Consider the following 19183-nt stretch of genomic DNA (forward strand, 5'->3'; position numbering starts at 1 on the left):
TTTGTTAATTACTTCTCAAAGCCTCAAACTCAAACTCATAAGTTATGCCACAATCATAGCATCTCCTTATATACTACTTTAACTTTCCTAAACTCATTAGGAAACATATCTTATAGATAACTCTCAATCTAACCTAATCTCATTAGGATAATTATAACTTATAACTAAAGCTATCTACAAGCTTAGGTCAACATTCTCCCTCTTAAGCTTGTAGTCATCTTCAGACACATTTTGAACTCCAATGAGATCTCTCATCTCTTTAAACTTAATCCTTCCAAGTGCTTTGGTTAGAATATCAGCCTTTTGAACTCTTCCGGCTACATGCTCCACGTCCACCAGACCTTTCTCAACACACTCTCTAATAAAATGGAACCTTGTGTGAATATGTTTACTACGTCCATGAAATACTGGATTCTTCGAGAGTGCGATTGCAGACTTATTATCAATACGAATGAGCGCATTTTGAACACCATCACTCGTGATCTCTTCAAGGAGCTCTTGTAGCCATATTGCCTGCTTTGCTGTCTCTGTAGCCGCCATGTATTCTGCCTCACAAGAAGATAAAGCAACGACTTCTTGTTTCTGCGAACACCAAGTAACCGGACACTCATTTAGATAGAAGACTTGTCCTGTTGTACTCTTCCCATCGTCTGGATCGACATTGTAACTACTGTCACTGTAGCCAACTAACCCCTTCTTGCAGTCTTTCACATAGCGCAGACCAAGCGAGCACGTACCCTTCAAATATCGCATGACTTGTTTCAATGCCACTGCATGTGATGTCTTAGGATCATGCATATAGCGACTAAGAACCCCAACACACTGAGCAAGATCCGTCTGGTATGTATCAAATACCAAAGACAGCCAATGTTCCTTCTAAACTCCTTTGCATTAGTTCCATCTTCATGTATCAATCTTGCTAGCTTCAATCCGGGATCCATAGGAATGTGCGTCGAGTTACACTCACTCATTCCCGCCTCTTCCAAGATTTTCACAGAATATCTTTCTTGTTTTAGTATTATAGCATCCTCAAGCTGTGTTACTTCAATCCCAAGATAATAGGTAAGCTTCCCTAGATCGCTCATCTCGAATTTTGTTGCCATCTCTTCCTTGAAGTCTTGTATGGCGTTAAGACTTGACCCTGTGATGAGCAAATCATCAACATAAACCGCTACAATAAGTATGGCTCCTTTAGTTTGCTTCCGAAAGAGTGACGGCTCCTTAGAACACTTTGCGAAACTCAGCTCTCTCAAGATCAAATTCAGTTTGATGCTCCATGCTCTAGGAGCTTGTCTCAATCCATAGAGAGCCTTGTGTAGTTTATACACTTTATGCTCGCTGCCCTTTGCTTTGAACCCTTCTGGTTGGGAAACATACACCTCCTCCTGTAAGTCACCTTGTAGGAATGCCGTTTTTACATCGAGATGATGGATCTCCCATCCATTCGATGCTGCTAACGCAATGATCACACGTACAGTCTCTATTCTAGCCACTGGAGCAAAGACTTCCTCAAAATCGATCCCTTGACGTTGAACATAGCCTTTCGCTACAAGTCTCGCTTTGTATTTACTTATACTCCCATCCGCATTGCGTTTGATCTTAAAAATCCACTTAAGACCAATTGCTTTGCATCCTTCAGGAAGTTCAACAAGCGTCCATGTTTTATTCTTTCTTATTGAAGATATCTCATCTTCACAAGCCTCTCTCCATACTTTATCATCTTTTGCCTCATTCCAATCCCAAGGTTCTTCATTTATCATAAGAAGAATCCGCTCTGTCTCTAGTATCTCCGACATTAGCACATAATCGTCTAAGTATGATGGTTTCGTGCTTTGTCTTGTAGATCGTCGAAGTGTATGATTATCATCTTCTTCGACCTCGTCGAGCTTCTCTGTTTCATCGAGCTCCTCTGTTTCCTCTGTTTCGACCTCGACACCTTGCTCTGTATCGTCATGAACTCCTTCGTCCTCGTCGTTACTCTCACTATTAAGCGTTGGAAACGTAATCAACTCTTGTTCTATACTTGTCTCCTTCCTTGCGGATCCCCAATCCCAACTGGTTTTCTCATCAAATACTACGTCTCTACTCACTGTAATCTGACGCTTTGTTGGCTCAAGGAGGCGATAGGCCTTCGACCTTGGTTCGATTCCCAGATGCACCAGAGCTCGTGATCGGTCGTCAAGTTTTCTAAGGTGTGGAGCTTCGTTCTTAGCGTAACATACACATCCGAAAACGCGTAAGTGCTCAACGTTCGGCTTCTTCTTCTTATAGACTTCATACGGCGTTTGATTCGTCAAGGTTCTTGTCGCGATACGGTTGATGAGATACTTTGAATGTCTCACTGCTTCGTCCCACAGATAATTTGGTACACTCATATGCTTCATAATACTTCTCGTCATCTCCATCAACGTCCTGTTTCTTCTTTCGACAACTCCGTTTTGCTGTGGCGAGTACGGTGCAGACAGATGTCTCTTTATCCCCTGGTGATCACAAAACTCTTGAAAGTCCTTAGAGGTGAACTCACCACCTCTATCTGTGCGAAACGTCTTGATAACAGCTCATGTTTCTTTCTCAACGACGTTTTTTGAATTTCTTGAACTTGTCGAAAGCTTCACTCTTTTCTTTTAATAGGATAGTCCACATATAGCGTGAGTGATCATCGATCATGACGAATATATATCAGTTGTTGGAGACTGTTGATGGTGAAATTGGACCGCAAAGATCTCCGTGCACTAGCTCAAGCACACCTGATGCTCGATAGCTTGTTGTCTTCGGGAAGCTCTGTCTCGTTTGTTTTCCCAAAAGACATGATGCACATGTTTCCCTTCCAACAACAACTCTCGGTATACATGTTACAATTGTTTTGTTGATCATTGATTTCATGGTCTCGGAGCCGACATGTCCAAGCCTTGCATGCCATGTAGTTGAATCATCTACTTTTTTTAGTTGAAGACACTTGATGCTATCAACTTCCATGGTTACTTTGTATAACCGGTTCCTCGATCTGTTTGCTTTTACCAACAAATTTCCCTCACGATCATATAAGGTTAGATAGTCTTCCTTCATACGAACATCACAGCCGGACTCCGTTGCTTGACCAAGGCTGATTATGTTGCTTCTTAAGTCGGGTATGAAGTACACATTGGCTAAAATCTTGCGTTTACCATCTTTGCTCAAGAAGAGTATCAAACCTTTTCCCTTGATGTCGATCCTCGAATCATCGCCAAACCTTACTTTTCCACTTATTCTTTCGTCAAGCTCAGTGAAATACTCTCGGTTTCCAGTCATATGATTGCTCGCTCCATTGTCTAAGTACCATATATTGTCTTGATCGGAGTTTGTCTCGAACTTTCTTGGCATCACGTTATCTTCGTTGAGATATACCACCTCGTGCATCATCAACTCCTCGGCTTCTTTCGTGCTCTCATTCTCATTCTCTAGAGTTTCTTGAAGCTTGAGAAGTCGGTCTGGACACAGATAAGCATAATGTCCGGTTTTGTCGCAACGAAAGCACACTACTCTCGACGTGTCTCTCCTTTGTTTCCAATCGCGCTGATTGTTATACTGTCCTCGACCTCTACCTCTGCTGGTGTTTCGACCGCCTTGTCCTCTTCCTCTTCCATATCCTTCTTGAGAGCTTTGATGATCCATATTGGCATACATGAGTTTCCCTTGCTCTTCCCGTGGATCCTCATCTTGGATTCTCTCCTCATAAGCTTTCAATCTACCAACCATGTCCTCAAAGCTTGTGGTGTTGAGATCAAGCACTTGTTCGAGGGCTGCTATGATGTGAATGTATTTCTTTATTGGGAGACTGTGCAGGAATTTCTTCACAAGTTTAGATTCTTCGATGATTTCTCCTAGGGCTGAAGACTTTGACGCCATCTCCGCAAGTTTTCCTGAGAAGTCATCGATAGTTTCCGTGTCTTTCATCTTCAGTCTATTGAAATAATCCATGAGTGTTTGTAACCTTGCTTCTCGAACTCTATCAGCTCCCACATGCCTGGCTTTTATTGCATCCCATACTAGCTTTGATAAATCAAGATCACCAACTTGTAGAATTAGACTCTCTGGTATGGACTGAAACAGCAGTGCTCGCGCCATATCGTTTTTGTCACTATCATCCAGCCCGGGGTCTATAGTTTCCCACACTTTATGCACCCTTAGCGCTACCTTCATTCTCATGCTCCACACCGTGTAGTTAGTGGTGGTGAGCATAGGACACTTGATCGTCGAGAGATGGCTTTCCTTTGGTTTGCCTGTCGTCACGGCTAAACTCTTATCATCCATGTTTTGATTCCTCTCAGAACCTTAGTATCTCGACTTTTTTTTGTGTCTAACGATTTCAATAAAGCTCTGATACCAACTATTGAATCGTAACACTATGAATCAAGAGTATAAGCTCAATGTCTCAATAAGTACTCACTTTGTTAATTACTTCTCAAAGACTCAAACTCAAACTCATAAGTTATGCCACAATCATAGCATCTCCTTATATACTACTTTAACTTTCCTAAACTCATTAGGAAACATATCTTATAGATAACTCTCAATCTAACCTAATCTCATTAGGATAATTATAACTTATAACTAATGTGATATAACAAACTAAGTTCCACATTGGAGAATTAGACAAATAGAGTCTAATATATAATGAGCTGTCCAACTCTAATAGTACGAGGTCTTTTGGGAAGGAAACCAAAAGTAAATCCATGCGGACTTGCCTCTAAGGCCCAAAGTGGACAATATCGTACTAATCAGAGAATATAGAGTTGGACACGGGATTTCACAGTCCCAACAATTGGTATCAGAGCGGTTGACAAGAAATCTGCAAGAAGACCAAAATACCCTTCGAGTAGGAACGGGACCCATCGAGTTAGGATTGGGAGGTGTGTGTGGCAGAGATCAAGTCAAAAGATCCTGGAAGTCACAGTTGTGGGACACGAGATGAATGTGATCCTTAGTTTGAAGGGGAGAATGTGATATAACAAACTAAGTCCCACATTGGAGAATTAGGCAAATAGAGTCTAATATATAAAGAGCTGTCCAACTAATAGTACGAGGCCTTTTGGAAAGGAAACCAAAAGTAAATCCATGCGGGCTTGCCTCTAAGGCCCAAATTGGACAATATCGTACTAATCAGAGAATATAGAGTTGGACACGGGATTTCACAGTCCCAACAACAAAAACTAAAACAGGACCAATGCACCTTAGCCACTGCATATCTATATCTGATGTTAACATCACAAAACTAGAATGCTTAAAGAATGAGATACGTTAGCAAAAAACGTGTAATGGCAATTGAGTCACTGACCTTGTTGTAGAGTATTAACTCCAGAAGAGAGTATAATGTAAATGAGTAAGTATATATAAGTTAATACAAGCTGTCTTGTTTATCATCTTCCTCCTCCCCTCTCCTCAGTCCAGAACAAAGGACAGTGTATGCACAATATCCACAAAACCCATTAATATAGAAATGAAATTTAAGACTCCAAAACCTAAATCCACCACCATGGAGCAGAGTCGGACCTACCATTACGGGGGCCCTACACAAAAGTAAAATTTTTATTTAGTCTTATAGTAAAAATCAAAATTTCTTGTATTTTTTATTTGTAAATGTTTAATCTAAACTATTTTTAAAATCAATATCATAAATTTATCTCATAATATAATTTTTGTTTAATATCATTAACATTTTATTGTTATTATTAAGTTACATTTTTCTATATATAAAAGTTTTTTAAAATTGGGGGCCCATGAAGTAGGGGCCCTATACCAATGTTTCATCCCACTTGGGTCAAATCCGGCTCTGCCATCGAGTGATCACGATCAGACAAGACGCGAGATTGAATCAGATCCGAGAAGCAGGGAGGGAGAGAGACATTACTACCTCGATATCATAAGTACAGAACTGGAATTAGTCAGAGCTTCAGTGGGAATCAACGAAACAGAGAGAGAGAAGACGAAGAAGATTTATTAATGAATGGAAACAACGTACAAGTTCATGAGAGCTAACATACACTTGTTCAAGTTGGAGAAGATGGACTAACAAAATTAATTAATTAAAAAAAGGAACGGCGGAGATTTTAATCGCCAATCTGCAGTATCTGAATCAAACGGCTACGATGCCATCTCACGGATGTGGAGAATACCCGCCAATAAATAGAAGGTCTGGGCTTTATAGGCCTAATTTGTACCTTCTGATGGGTCATGAGGCTCATTTCAGGCCCATTAATGCTCAAAAATTTCAGTATAATGAGAGAAAATAAAATAAAATCTGCAATACATGACAATGATGTGAATATGTGTATATATCGACGTGGTTGTGTAACCAATTGACTGAAATATATACATATTTTTATAAAACGTGAGGATTAGGGAGGTTTTATTATATTTAATTTCGAATAACCAAAGTGAATGTGATATACTAACCAATTTTTTTAATTGTAGGTCTTATTCTATTAATTGTTATCACTAACCAATTCTTGTCGGCAATAAGATATTGGTGACAACTCATTTTACTTTGAACACACAAAAATTACTGATAAAATCAACTTAAACATTGCATGATAACATGATCCATATAAAGTTACCACGGAAATACCATTTTCAGCTAAACATGTACGGTGTGCACAAAAAACGAAGAAGCTAAACATGTGCAGTGCTTGTGCTTCGTGATCGGGTTTGGAAATGAAAGTTAAAAGAAAAACTCTTGAGATTCAAGAAATTGTTGTTAGTCGACATTGTTGACTACAATCTCATTTTCACCAAAATAAACAAATATAAAACGCGTGTATATATTATATACGATAGATTAATCGTGTAAACATGATAGTTTACCAGATAGAGAGACATGGCATGTATGCACTCTTTTTGGACACCGGCTCTGCACGTAGCAGATCTAGCAGCAATTTGTGTATGGCACCAGTTGATTGTGTTATCATTTTACACAAGAATCTCCTCTTTTATCCCATTGAAGTTGACGTATATATAAAATCCGAAATAAAGCTACTAAACGTACATGAACCATGAAATGGACGTTTAAGGTTCTGAGATGTTCATAATTCATAAAACATTTACAATTTATGTCACGAACCTTGCAACCGTAAATACGATACGCTGTCATACAAAATAGTGGTTGGATGGTATATACAAAAATTAATAAACATCACTATAATTTAAGTAAGCTTGTATATATTTCTTAAACAAAACTTGCGACAATATTGTTGGTTTGATTTGGATGCAATGCATGTGTGGTTTAGACACACAAAAAGAGCCTCCACAATCACTGGTTCCTTGTTTCTATATAATTTTTCTTATCATTGTTATTAAGACCCTAATATCTTACTTGCTAGTAGGACAGATTTGATGTAACCCAACAACTGCAAGACCATAACAACTTAATTAATCAAACATCAAGGATTGGAAAAGGCTAAAATATAGATAAGAAAAGTATATATATAAACTAATGTTTTTAAATGAAAGATAAAGAACGACGAATTAAAAATAGAGAAGAAAAAGAGTAAAATATCAACAACAACACCAACTAAACCATTGTTGGTTAGCTTGTGGAGGCGGACACTAATCATGCAATTGTTTGTTACCTGTATTCTGAATTATTGTTCTACTTCTACAGCCAATCAGCTTAATTTCTTTCTTTTTGGTATAAAATTGTTTAATTTATTTTTCTGAAATTAAAATACATTAATTCGAAATATCATCTGCCATCGTGAATGGTTTACAAAAGAAATTGTATTTGTTATACAATTTTTTTGTGCATAAAAACTATTTGAAAAAAAAAATCAGTAGTTTCATGCAGTTGTATATTTGATCGTCTGAGGGAGACGTAAAAAGATAGCATGAAGCAAAGCATAATGGTTGTATAGAAGATAATAAAATGAAGATAAAGAGATAGAGAATCATTTGTCCAGCTGGAGAATGATGATGAAGAAGGTATGTCTCTTGTATTCCACGCAGCAAGACAAAGGGGCACTCTCAGGTTGACTTTTGTCAAGCACACGCTAAGGCAACGTTATTACTGCTTTGCTTTATCTGGTTTTTATAATTTGTAAAAAAACCATTCTCGGCCGACCACACGCCGTGGAAATCTGGTGTGGTGTAGATTCGAATTCAGATTTCGTGGGAATCCACGGAACGCCTAGACCACCTTGAACTCTTGTGGTTTTTATAATTTGTATATTTAACGTTCCAATAATTATGCATTAGTGTCTCACAGCGTGTCACGGCCTATTCTAATGTGATTCCTTAAAGTATAAACAAAACATTACAAATTTTATATAACCAAAATGTAATAGTACTATAAATATAAAACTTATTTCATAGAATATAACATGTTCTGATCTTACTGAAATCTGATAATTACCTAGCGCAGGCTTTATACAAAACGAATTGATCATATTATTTGTCAAAACACAATTTTAGTTGACATTCTAGAAGAAGGTTTCATATTATTTTTGATAAATGTATAAGGTATTTTTCTTTTGTCAACAAATCATGCATAAAGCGAAATAAAAGTACGAGAAGTGACATACACATGTATTTCTTTATCTTCCAACAGGTATATGATTAAGTAATGACTTCATGATAACACGAAACAACTTTGTCCAGCCCTAAATTATTGTTTGTTAGACGTCGTCAAAAAGTTATGTTAGTACATTTGCATGTCAGTTTTGTTATGGTCATTGCATGATTAATTAATTAATTCTACACGAAAATAACAAAAGACATGTACCCACGTACGCACCTTCTAATCTTTTAACTATTTTCAAATGATTTATCATGTCGTCTTCTTCTTTTTTTTATGACAATTCAAAGAACCAAAATCCACGATTCTGATTTTGCAGCCGCTCGTTTCCTTTTATTTAACCCTTCGAAGAAAAACAATGTACTTCCTTAAGATATAAAAGATTGTATAGTGGAGTACAATAAACGGGAAGGTGATGACAATAGTATTACCTTAAAGGGTTGGGTGCGAGCGACGTCCAATTTAATAATGTTGACCAAAATGACATATTGGTTAATGTTAGTAACGCATTTTACAATACTTGCTTAGTTAAATACTAAACGGTTAAACATTTCCTTTGAAAACTGTCGTCGCCAATCACGGCATATAGCTTCGTCAACTTCCTATCATCATCTCTTTATTTTTTGTTCTAGTGTTTTCTGTTTTGTTTTCTCAACAACTAAAGTGTACAATGCTCATATGCAAACTTCATATGTTTTTTTTTTCCGTCAAAAAAAAAACTGAGATAAAATTTATACCAAAAAAAAATCTGAGATAAACATTACTTCACATAATTAAATAGTTTAACCAAAAAACTTATAAAATTTTATTTTATTTTGTAAAGAATAAAGTTCTACTTATTATTTTGATAAAAGACTAATCAGTTAATAGTTATACTTAACAACACAAAAAGTTTCTAATAGAGAAAAAAGTCACCTCTATGAGCATTTTCACAAAGAAACTTATAATAATAGAGAAAAACAGAAACTAAATGAATAATTAAATTGCCGAAAGATGTAAAAGAAGAAAACACTAAATGCAATTTAGAAAGATAAAAAAAAAACAAATTAAACAGAAAAAGAAAAAAATTAAAAAAGCAAAGACAGCACCACAAGCATTAAAATATTCCAGAAGAAGAAACATCAAAGAAAGCTTCAAACCTCCTTCTCTGTTTCCCTCCTTCTTCTTCTCCCCCACAACCAATGTAAACCCTACAAAGATCTCTCTAAAGATTTCTTAAAATGGAGGCAATAATTCGTTATATCTCTTCGTTTCTGTCCTCCCTTTATTAACTCGAGCTCTAGTCTCCACCGAAAGTAGAGAGAAGATTTTCTGGAAAGCAGGTATTGGTTTAATCAGAACTAAATGAGTTTAGTGTTTTATTTTGGTTTTGTGGAGTTTCAAAGGTTTGATCTTTGTATATGTGCTTCGTTGTAAGCTTAAAAAGTTTCTTACTTTCTGCAACTTGGACACTTTAATGCTCTGTAGCTCACTGGAGTCTGAATGGTTTCTTCGGTTTCTTATTACAAGTTTGACATGTTTATGGAACTTGTACCTATCAAAATCTCAATTCTTTATTTATCTCAAGTCTCTTGGTATCAGATTTATATCGTTCTTGATTTCTCAGGATAAAGTCTTAGACCTTTAGTTTCTTATATACTCTGTCTTTTCTCTCCTCTGTTTTAGTCTCTTGCGTTTAGGTCCTTTTCTGACAAAGTTGGTGTTATTAGACTATGATTTAGCTTAACCCATTGTTGATATTCTTCATTACCATCAATACTATTACAGAAAGATCCTTCCTCATTAGCTTCAGTATCTTCTTTATCTGCTAGGTTCTTGTTCTTGCTTTATGGTACTCTGTTTTTCTCCTCTGTTTTCTTCTTGCGTTTAGGTCCTTTTGAGTTTTGAGACAAAGTTGATGTTCTTAGATTATGATTTACCTCAAACCTCTTGTTAATCTTCTTCATTACCATCACAACTTTCAAATGCTCATAACTCTATATATATATATATATATATATAACTCTATATATATTTTTTATAACTCTATATTATTACATAATGATCTGAGAATTAAATTTCATCCGTTAGGTTCTAGTTCTTGATTAATTGTTCCCTTGAATATAAATTTGATTACATCAATGATTCATTTCAAATTATGCAGGTATATATACACACATACAAGTATCTGTGAGGTATAATGGCGTCTGAGCTGAAACAAACTCTAACAAAGAGATACGGTGCACTTGAGCTATGGGAGATCATAGTCATTGCTCTCTTCGCAGCCTTCATACTAATCCTCGCCGTCTCAGTATGGCTCAGCTTCCGTAAAAAATCCAAAAGATCCAACTTCATCCAACTCCTCCCCACAACCGATACCCCTCGCCATCAAGATGAAATCAAAGACATAAGCGTTGTTCACGTCTCATCAGACAACAATGGCACACCTCTAGATGACAAGTTCCGCGAGAGAGACATTGAAAATGGTGATAATAACTATGAGAAACATGTTCCTCCTTCAGAAACAACTCATTCTCCTCATCTCTCTGGTCTCCAAGAAGGCTCTCACATTGGTTGGGGTCATTGGTTCACTCTCCGTGACCTTCAGCTCGCTACTAACCATTTCTCAAAAGAGAATATCATCGGTGACGGTGGCTATGGAGTTGTGTACCATGGAACTTTAACTAACAAGACCCCTGTGGCTGTCAAGAAGCTGCTCAACAATCCGTAAGTTTCTTTTTATCTCTTCAAATATGCTCATGATCTTTGCGTTTGATATGATTGTTTTTTTTTTTTTTTACATTTAGAGGACAAGTTGATAAAGACTTCAGAGTTGAAGTGGAAGCAATAGGACACGTCAGGCACAAGAACTTAGTTCGGCTTCTTGGATACTGCGTTGAAGGAACACATAGGATGCTGGTTTATGAGTACATGAACAATGGGAACTTAGAGCAGTGGCTTCATGGAGACATGAGTCACCAAGGACATCTTACGTGGGAGGCTAGAATCAAAGTTCTTGTTGGCACTGCTAAAGCGTAAGCTTCCCTTTTTTTTTTTTTTTTAGAAAAAACACAACACACTTGTTGGTTCTTTTAAGCTCATGAGAATGTGTTGCTGTGATGCACAGGTTGGCTTACCTTCATGAAGCTATTGAGCCTAAAGTGGTGCATAGAGACATTAAGTCAAGCAATATACTGATGAATGACAGTTTTGATGCTAAGTTATCTGACTTTGGTCTTGCTAAGCTGCTTGGAGCTGATAAAAGTTATGTGAGTACTAGAGTCATGGGTACATTCGGGTGAGTTATACAAACTTTACATTTTCATAATCTCCATTGGTTACTTTTAATAATTTTCTCTGTTCATGGTTAGGTATGTTGCACCTGAATATGCTAACTCTGGTCTCCTAAACGAGAAGAGTGACGTGTATAGTTTTGGTGTTGTTCTATTGGAAGCTATTACTGGGAGGTACCCAGTGGACTATGAACGGCCTAAAGAAGAGGTAAAGGAAGAGATTCATACACAATAGAACTGAAGTTATAACTTATAAGGCATGATCTAGAGATTGAAGTTGATTTGTTTTGAGATGTTTTTGTTTTAGGTGCATATGGTGGAGTGGTTGAAGCTAATGGTACAGCAGAAACAGTTTGAACAAGTGGTGGATAAAGAGCTTGAGATCAAACCAACAACCAGCGAACTTAAAAGAGCGCTTTTGACGGCTTTGAGATGTGTTGATCCTGATGCAGACAAGAGGCCGAAGATGAGTCAAGCTGCTCGGATGCTTGAATCTGATGAGTACCCTGTGATGCCTAGAGAGGTATGTAGAATGAAAACATTTCAAAGTTCAAACAGGAAAAACAAAACAAAACTAGAGTGTTAAAATAAGTGGGTTGATGAATGTTTAGGAACGAAGAAGAAGGAAGCAGCCAAGAGAAAGCACAGAGACGAATAAGGATGATACCATAGCAGATGCAAAGATTTGAGTAACAGACTAAAACATCAAACCCTTTTAAAGACTTTGGGGTTTAAAAGAGGGGAAGCATATAGATTCTTTGGAGATTGTTTAGAATCTTTACTGTTTATATGAGTTTATTATGTGATATGTATAGGGAGAACATCAAGATTTGTTTCTCTTGTCTAGAGGAGGAGAGATCTTTTGTATAGCTTTGTTGTACCTTTTTATTACCTTCATACTTTCAACATAACTGTTAAGTTTCAGGCCACTTTCATTGGATCGGATTGATTTCAGTATCAGTTGGGCAGCGTGTGTTTAGGTTCTGGTATTATGTTAAGTTTCCATAAAGTTCCAACTTAAAATCAATTGGCCATAAAGTGAATTAACACACATAGACATCAAGCTCGAGAGTAGTGGCATGGACATGGACTTTACACCAAATGCTGTAACCTTGTCAGAGGATTGAGTATCTAAGTGAAAGCAACACAAGATCTTCAGTTGAATAGATGGAGAGAGTGTTCACTTCACCACCAATGCTATGCAGCAATAATCCATCCTCTCAGTTTTGCCAAATGGCACAAACACAATGAGTATATTATGAATATCCATTCCTCGCATATTGTATTAATTAGTAGAAACTTACATCGCAGGCATGAAATAACATAAACAAATAGAGCAACATTCAGGTTTGGAAGTGAGACTTTCAGGTTTTTTTATGAGAAATAAAAAGCCTGTTTTCACGAATTTACACAAATTGTATTCAAACAAAAACAAATGAAATAAGTGATATGATGAAGAAGCGTGGCATCAGATTGGAGGACATCAATAAGGATTGTTCCTGTGAGGAGTTTGAGGAGCAGAGCGAGGAGGATTGAGGAGAGGCTGAAGAGCCTTCACCACTATGCTCATGTTTGGCCTGAAGTCTGCCTCATATTGCACACATAGCGCAGCTACAGCAGCCAGCTGATCAATACCAGAGTCATATAAGAGAAAACAAAATCAGAAGAGATGTTGTTGCTTAAGCAATGGAGAAGCAGTTTCAAAGTCATGTCTTAAGGTAAACCTTCTCTACTGAAAGAATGAAATTATGAAAAAAGGTTACCTTGGCAACAGCTTTGGGAGGATATTCTCCGTTTAGTCTTGCATCAACGCACTGCTTCACCTTGTCTTCACTCAGTTTAGGAGTTGCCTGAGACACACACAAACGCGTTTTCAACGTCTAATCTCTCACAAAATCAACATGATTGTGCAGACACATTCCCTTTTCTTATCAATATGATGAGTAAACCAGAAAAAAAAAAGAAGCAGAGCTGCAAGAAGCATTACCCATGTAACGAGACTCTGCTGTCCTCGTGGTAAGGTATGATCAACTGGTTTACGACCTGTGAGGAGCTCTAGCAGAACAACTCCAAAACTATAGACATCACTCTTTGTGCTCAATGTCCCTGTCATTGCATACCTGAAATGCAGAACCAAAAAAAAAAAAGTTTGCGTTTAAGACTCTAGTTTGGTCAATTAGAAGAGATGCAAGACATACAACAACGTTAAGATGTGACAAAACAATGTCAAAACTTAATCCAAGGAAGGACTTAATGTCTCAAAAACACTAAGACAATGATAACAAAAGTCTCAGAGCACGAGTTGAATGTAACGACATTGATTAATCTGAACAACGCAATTCAAATAAACAAGTAAATGGGCTTACTCTGGAGCGTGATAACCAAAGGTTCCCAGCACACGAGTTGAGTGAAGGCGAGCAGCCATGTCAGGGGCTTGGTTGGAGAGATCGAAATCAGCAATCTTGGCAACGTCATCGTCAAACAGAAGCACATTGCTGGATTTGATGTCTCGGTGGACAACATGCGGGTTCGCCTTCTCATGCAAGTACTCGAGTCCCCTAGCCGCACCAACAGCAATTTTAACTCTCTGGTTCCACGACAGAACAGGTCCTGGCTGCGCTCCTTTCACTCCTTTTCTACCTACACCCAACAAACTCACCACATTTCATTAGTTAATAGCTTCACATCTACAAGTATTACTGAATCAATGTTTTACATTTAATTAACTTACCATGAAGAATATCATGAAGAGATCCATTAGGAGCAAACTCATAAGCAAGAACACGGAGTGGGCCATCAACGCAATATCCCAGAAGTGCAACAACATTGTCTTGTCTCAATCTCGAAACCATTGATACCTAATTAACATTATTTACATCAGTAACTAAGCAGCAACTCAACTTTAACGGTTTGATTAACTTAAGTAGCATTTGTACCTGTGCGAGAAACTCTTGATCAGGCTGCTTACTGGAATCAAGTTTCTTAATAGCAGCTGCCTTACCGCTTCTAAGAACACCGTAAAACACTCTTCCATAAGAGCCCTCACCAATCAAGGACTTTGAACCGTAGTTATCAGTTATATCCTTCAACTCATCAGCTGGAATAGCCGGCACGGAGATAGGCTGCATCTGAATGACTGGCGTGTTCTTGGGTGGGTCTGCCCTTGGATGGTGACCTCCACCGTGACCTTAGCCAACGGTTGAATAAAAAGTTCATCAACTTAGCCGCTAGCCAAAGAATTTGGATTAAGTTGGATAAAAGGGTCATAAGCTTAAGGTACCTCCTGCGCCGTAGACTGGCTTAGGACCAGTTTCAGCAACTCGACGAAAATCGTCACCACCACAACAACCAAAGCAGCTCATTACGCTATTTCTCTCTCACACACGAACTGTATAAGTGAACGAAGAGTTCAGTAATGGTGTTGCAGAACAAGAACAAACTAAAAATAGGCATTTTTGTTTTAGTCTTTACATAAAGAAACATGTAATGTTCTTTTCGAAAGGGAATAAATAAGACAATACGAATATAGAAACTTTCGGACACAGAGTAAAACAAAAGTTTCCAATTATATAGGGTTTAAGCAGCAAGCAACAGAGACATGGTTAAAAAACATCCTTCTTCTCCATGATTAAGTAACATCATGATTCGATCAGAGTCGAGACATTTGGTAAAGCTACGGTCAACGATGGTAACCCCTAAAATGGATTTCAATTTCAAACCCCCCCCCCCAAAAAAAGATCAAATTTTTATAATCTACGTTCGTATGAAATCGAAGTAGGAACAAAAGAGGAAAGACCCTAAACCCTAAAAGGGAAATTCATGGGAGTTTGCTCAGAAAGAAGAAAGCTTTTACCTTCTTTTTCTTTCCAAAAGAGAGAGAGAAGACTTGAGTGTGGTTGAATCTTTCGATGAAGATAGAAAAAGGAAGTACGGAGGATTGTGTCTATCTTGTTTGTACGTATGGTTGGCGGAAGCTGTAGGCTTGAGAAGAGAGGGCAGAGACTTTTCTTTCTTCCCGGCGGAAATTTCTTATAAGGTGTTGGACTTGGAGCAGATGCGCACGATAGCTACTTCCAAGTTCCAAGTATTAGTACTAGTAGTAGTCCTCCTTTGCCTCCTGCAACTTCTGATTATTTTACTTTATCGCCTGTGGAGGGTCCAATGTCCTAATCTACTCATTAATTTGTCATTTCATTTTATTTTTATTGTTCCACAATTTCTTTGTGTTTTAAAAAAAAAGTTGTGATAAGTGTATATATATGCTCACATAAAGTCAACTATAATCCTACAAAATTCTTCAATAAAATTTTGAGATAAAAGGATAAAGAAATTCATTTCGTAATTTTTATATAGTGGACCAAATCACTATCTTCTAGTATATTTTTCTTTGGTTGTAACTTGTAAACATATTTATAAATTGATGTAATAGAAATTAATGGAATATCATAAATGGAATGTAGAGAATAAATGGAATAAATTCATTCAAGATAAATGATTAAAAAAAATAGAATTGATGGAATAAATAATTTTATATCATTCCATCCCAAATATTGATAACCCAGTTGCACCCCTTGTACATTCAGTAATTTTACAATCTTCTGTTATATATTTCTTTGTACACTCAGTAATTTTCACTTGGTACTAAAGAAAAGCTACAGTTTTTAACCTGGTGAATGAATCTTTTCTTTTTAACACTTTTGAATTCTTTCATTAATAACAGTGTCCAATTACATGTCATGAAACACCTCAAACCCATCTATCTCCTTACGATCCTTTCACGGACAGTAGGATCACCTCAAAAACCGACCAAGTGCCTAGACCTACAGAGGTAACATGCCTAGCCACCCAAAAGAATTAGAGACCACGACTTTCATTCACAAAGAATTCAAATAACCAGTTCGGATGACTTCTCGCAACATACGATTGCGTCAATCCCTGATTGGTAACACTTTGTGCTATGAAAGTTGGTAACACCTGGTGGATGAATCTGTGTGAGGAAAATAAAATAGACGGCTTATATTAAATGTGAACAAGATGTATAGAGGTCAACAAGATGTAAAGCGAGTATCTTTTCATCATCAAAGGTGAGAGAGCGTGTTCTTTGTGCTAGACGGTCGACGGTCTACAAAGTCAACAACCACCTTGAAGTTTTCGCGTCTGTCTCACCTCAATTTCCACCATCTTTTCCTCTTCTTTTTTTTGGTATTATTGATACTTTCTTCAAAGTACCAAAACAAAAGTGCAAAATCTTATATATGCACGCGGCTTGTATGTATTTATGTGATTTTTTCAAATGTAAACGTGTTTACCATATGAAACATATCTTATTTTTTCTTCACTGGTGTTTAAGATTTACAAATATAATTGGGATCTTCAACCATTTAAACAAAACTTTAAAACCAAAAATAAGCAGCAAGAACTCTGGCTTACTTGAGCTTTGTTTGTTTACAAGTTACCAATAGGGCCTTAAAGCAATAAAAATGTTTCAAAATGGATCGATTAGTACAACCCTTAATTTCAGATTTTATTTGACTAAGCCCAGAAGCTACCAAGTAGCAACTTTAACCTAATTAGGCATATAAGTCACTGATTTAGGATCCTAATATTGACCAATTGCATCGTTATTTGGAGCCTAGTAACTCAATCTATTTTATTTGTTTTTGTAAAGATAAAACAAATACTATTTGATTTTCATTATTGATGGATCATGCTATATCAAATGTCATATACTTATGCTACATATCTAACATTTACTACTTATTTTGTTTTACATTTATTATAGGTATCAAATAGCGAATCTTATCTTGTTAAAATTATGACTATTCGCCATAATCTAATTTTTTATTTTTAAAATTGAATACAGAAATTACGGAATGAGATAAAGAATATACTTAGAATAGATTCGTTATTAATGACAAAAAAAAAGAATAGATTCGTTATCCAAGTGATATATAAATTAGTGGTTGTTTAACAGATGAATAAAATTCTTAAAAAATATTTTGTAGAAATTTATTTATAATTACACTAATTGATAAATTGGGAATATACTGTAATACCTTTGGTTCAAAATCGATTGTGTTGATTAAAGTGTCAATATAATTCGAAAATATAAACTGCATTTTCATAAGCAAAAATTTGAAATAAGACATAGGTAGGTGGAATGAACTCAAATATAAGTTGAACATTGATTTAAATTTCTGTGAAGTATACATTATATTTCAGTGGATAGTGGTTTTATAGTTTAGAATTATTGTGATATGGAATAAGGTTTGTTTAGACTTTAGAGTTTGAACCCCGAAACCTTTGTATTTCAGGGTATAGTGTTTGATTATTAAGATGATTTCGATGAGTTGAACATCCATAATTTTTATTGGATCTTTACGTCAATGAAATGGGTTTACTCGGATTGGCTTTAAATTACTCGAAACCGGGCTTAATTTGTTTGGGTTTAAATGCTTATGCTTATAGATAGATCATGAAAACTCAATTTCCTGATTGGTCGAATTAAAGGAGTTGGAAATTATTTCTAAAAAATAATAAAAAAAAGCAATGGCAGAAGCTTGTAAATAACTTGAAAATCTAAGGATAAAATCTTAATAGGGATTATGATTTAATAGTATAGATATAGGTTGAACATTGGTTTAAATATCTGTAAAGTATACATTATATTTCAGTGGAAAGTGGTTTTATAGTTTAGAATTATTGTGATATGGAATAGAGTTTGTTTAGACTTTAGTTTAAACCCCATAACCTTTTTATTTTAGAGTATAGAGTTTGATTATTAAGATAATTTCGATGAGTTGAACATCCATAATTTTTATTGGATCTTTAAGTCGACGAAATGGACTTACTCAGATTGGTTTTAAATTAGTCGAAACTGGGTTTAATTTGTTTGGGTTTAAATGCTTCTACTTATGGATAGGACATAAAACCTCTTCTTTCTGGTCGGTCGAATTAAAAGAATCAAAAATTATTTTTAAAAAATGAAAAAACAATGACAAAGGCTTGTTCAAAATCCAAGGATGAAATCCTAATATGAATTCTGATTTAATAGTATAGATTCATTTATATCTCCTAAGTTTTGATTGGACATTAGCCTTTGGATTAAAGTCAAACACTTGCTTTAGGTGATTAAGTGTATCTATTTTCTAGGATGTATTAAAATGTAAATACGTTGTGGCTGTGCTTAAAAAAATCGTTTTCTATGTTTTAAACATTTGCATCTGGCTTTATCCCATGATTAGCCCACACACAGATCATGCAAGACCTCATCTTAAAACTCGTTATGAGTTTCACCTGTGTCTTTGTTCAATTGAAAATTGTCCTCTTTGCACATTGCTGAATCGTCTCAAGATGAATCGTCGAA

The 19183-nt window shown here is 36.3% G+C and overlaps 2 protein-coding genes across 2 annotated transcripts; one reads left to right on the forward strand and one right to left on the reverse strand.

The window, feature by feature from the left end:
• Positions 1 to 9641: 9641 nt before the first annotated feature.
• LOC106416737 (probable receptor-like protein kinase At3g17420) lies at positions 9642 to 12741 on the forward strand. Its single transcript, XM_013857650.3, has 7 exons — positions 9642 to 9867; positions 10689 to 11251; positions 11332 to 11559; positions 11652 to 11822; positions 11896 to 12025; positions 12125 to 12340; positions 12429 to 12741. Exons 2-7 carry the CDS (start codon positions 10725 to 10727, stop codon positions 12504 to 12506), a joined length of 1350 nt encoding a protein of 449 aa, XP_013713104.1. The 5' UTR covers positions 9642 to 9867; positions 10689 to 10724; the 3' UTR covers positions 12507 to 12741.
• A 330-nt stretch (positions 12742 to 13071) lies between these two features.
• On the reverse strand, positions 13072 to 15978 carry LOC106418522 (receptor-like cytoplasmic kinase 1). Its single transcript, XM_013859245.3, has 8 exons — positions 15671 to 15978; positions 15098 to 15205; positions 14754 to 15004; positions 14549 to 14675; positions 14184 to 14457; positions 13805 to 13937; positions 13581 to 13667; positions 13072 to 13441 (listed from the first exon to the last, which is right to left on the reverse strand). The coding sequence occupies exons 2-8, from the start codon at positions 15177 to 15179 to the stop codon at positions 13301 to 13303; spliced, it is 1095 nt and encodes a 364-aa protein (XP_013714699.1). The 5' UTR covers positions 15180 to 15205; positions 15671 to 15978; the 3' UTR covers positions 13072 to 13300.
• Between the last annotated feature and the right edge of the window lie 3205 nt (positions 15979 to 19183).

Source organism: Brassica napus, chromosome C5 (assembly GCF_020379485.1).
Source record: "Brassica napus cultivar Da-Ae chromosome C5, Da-Ae, whole genome shotgun sequence".
Taxonomy (NCBI): domain Eukaryota; kingdom Viridiplantae; phylum Streptophyta; class Magnoliopsida; order Brassicales; family Brassicaceae; genus Brassica; species Brassica napus.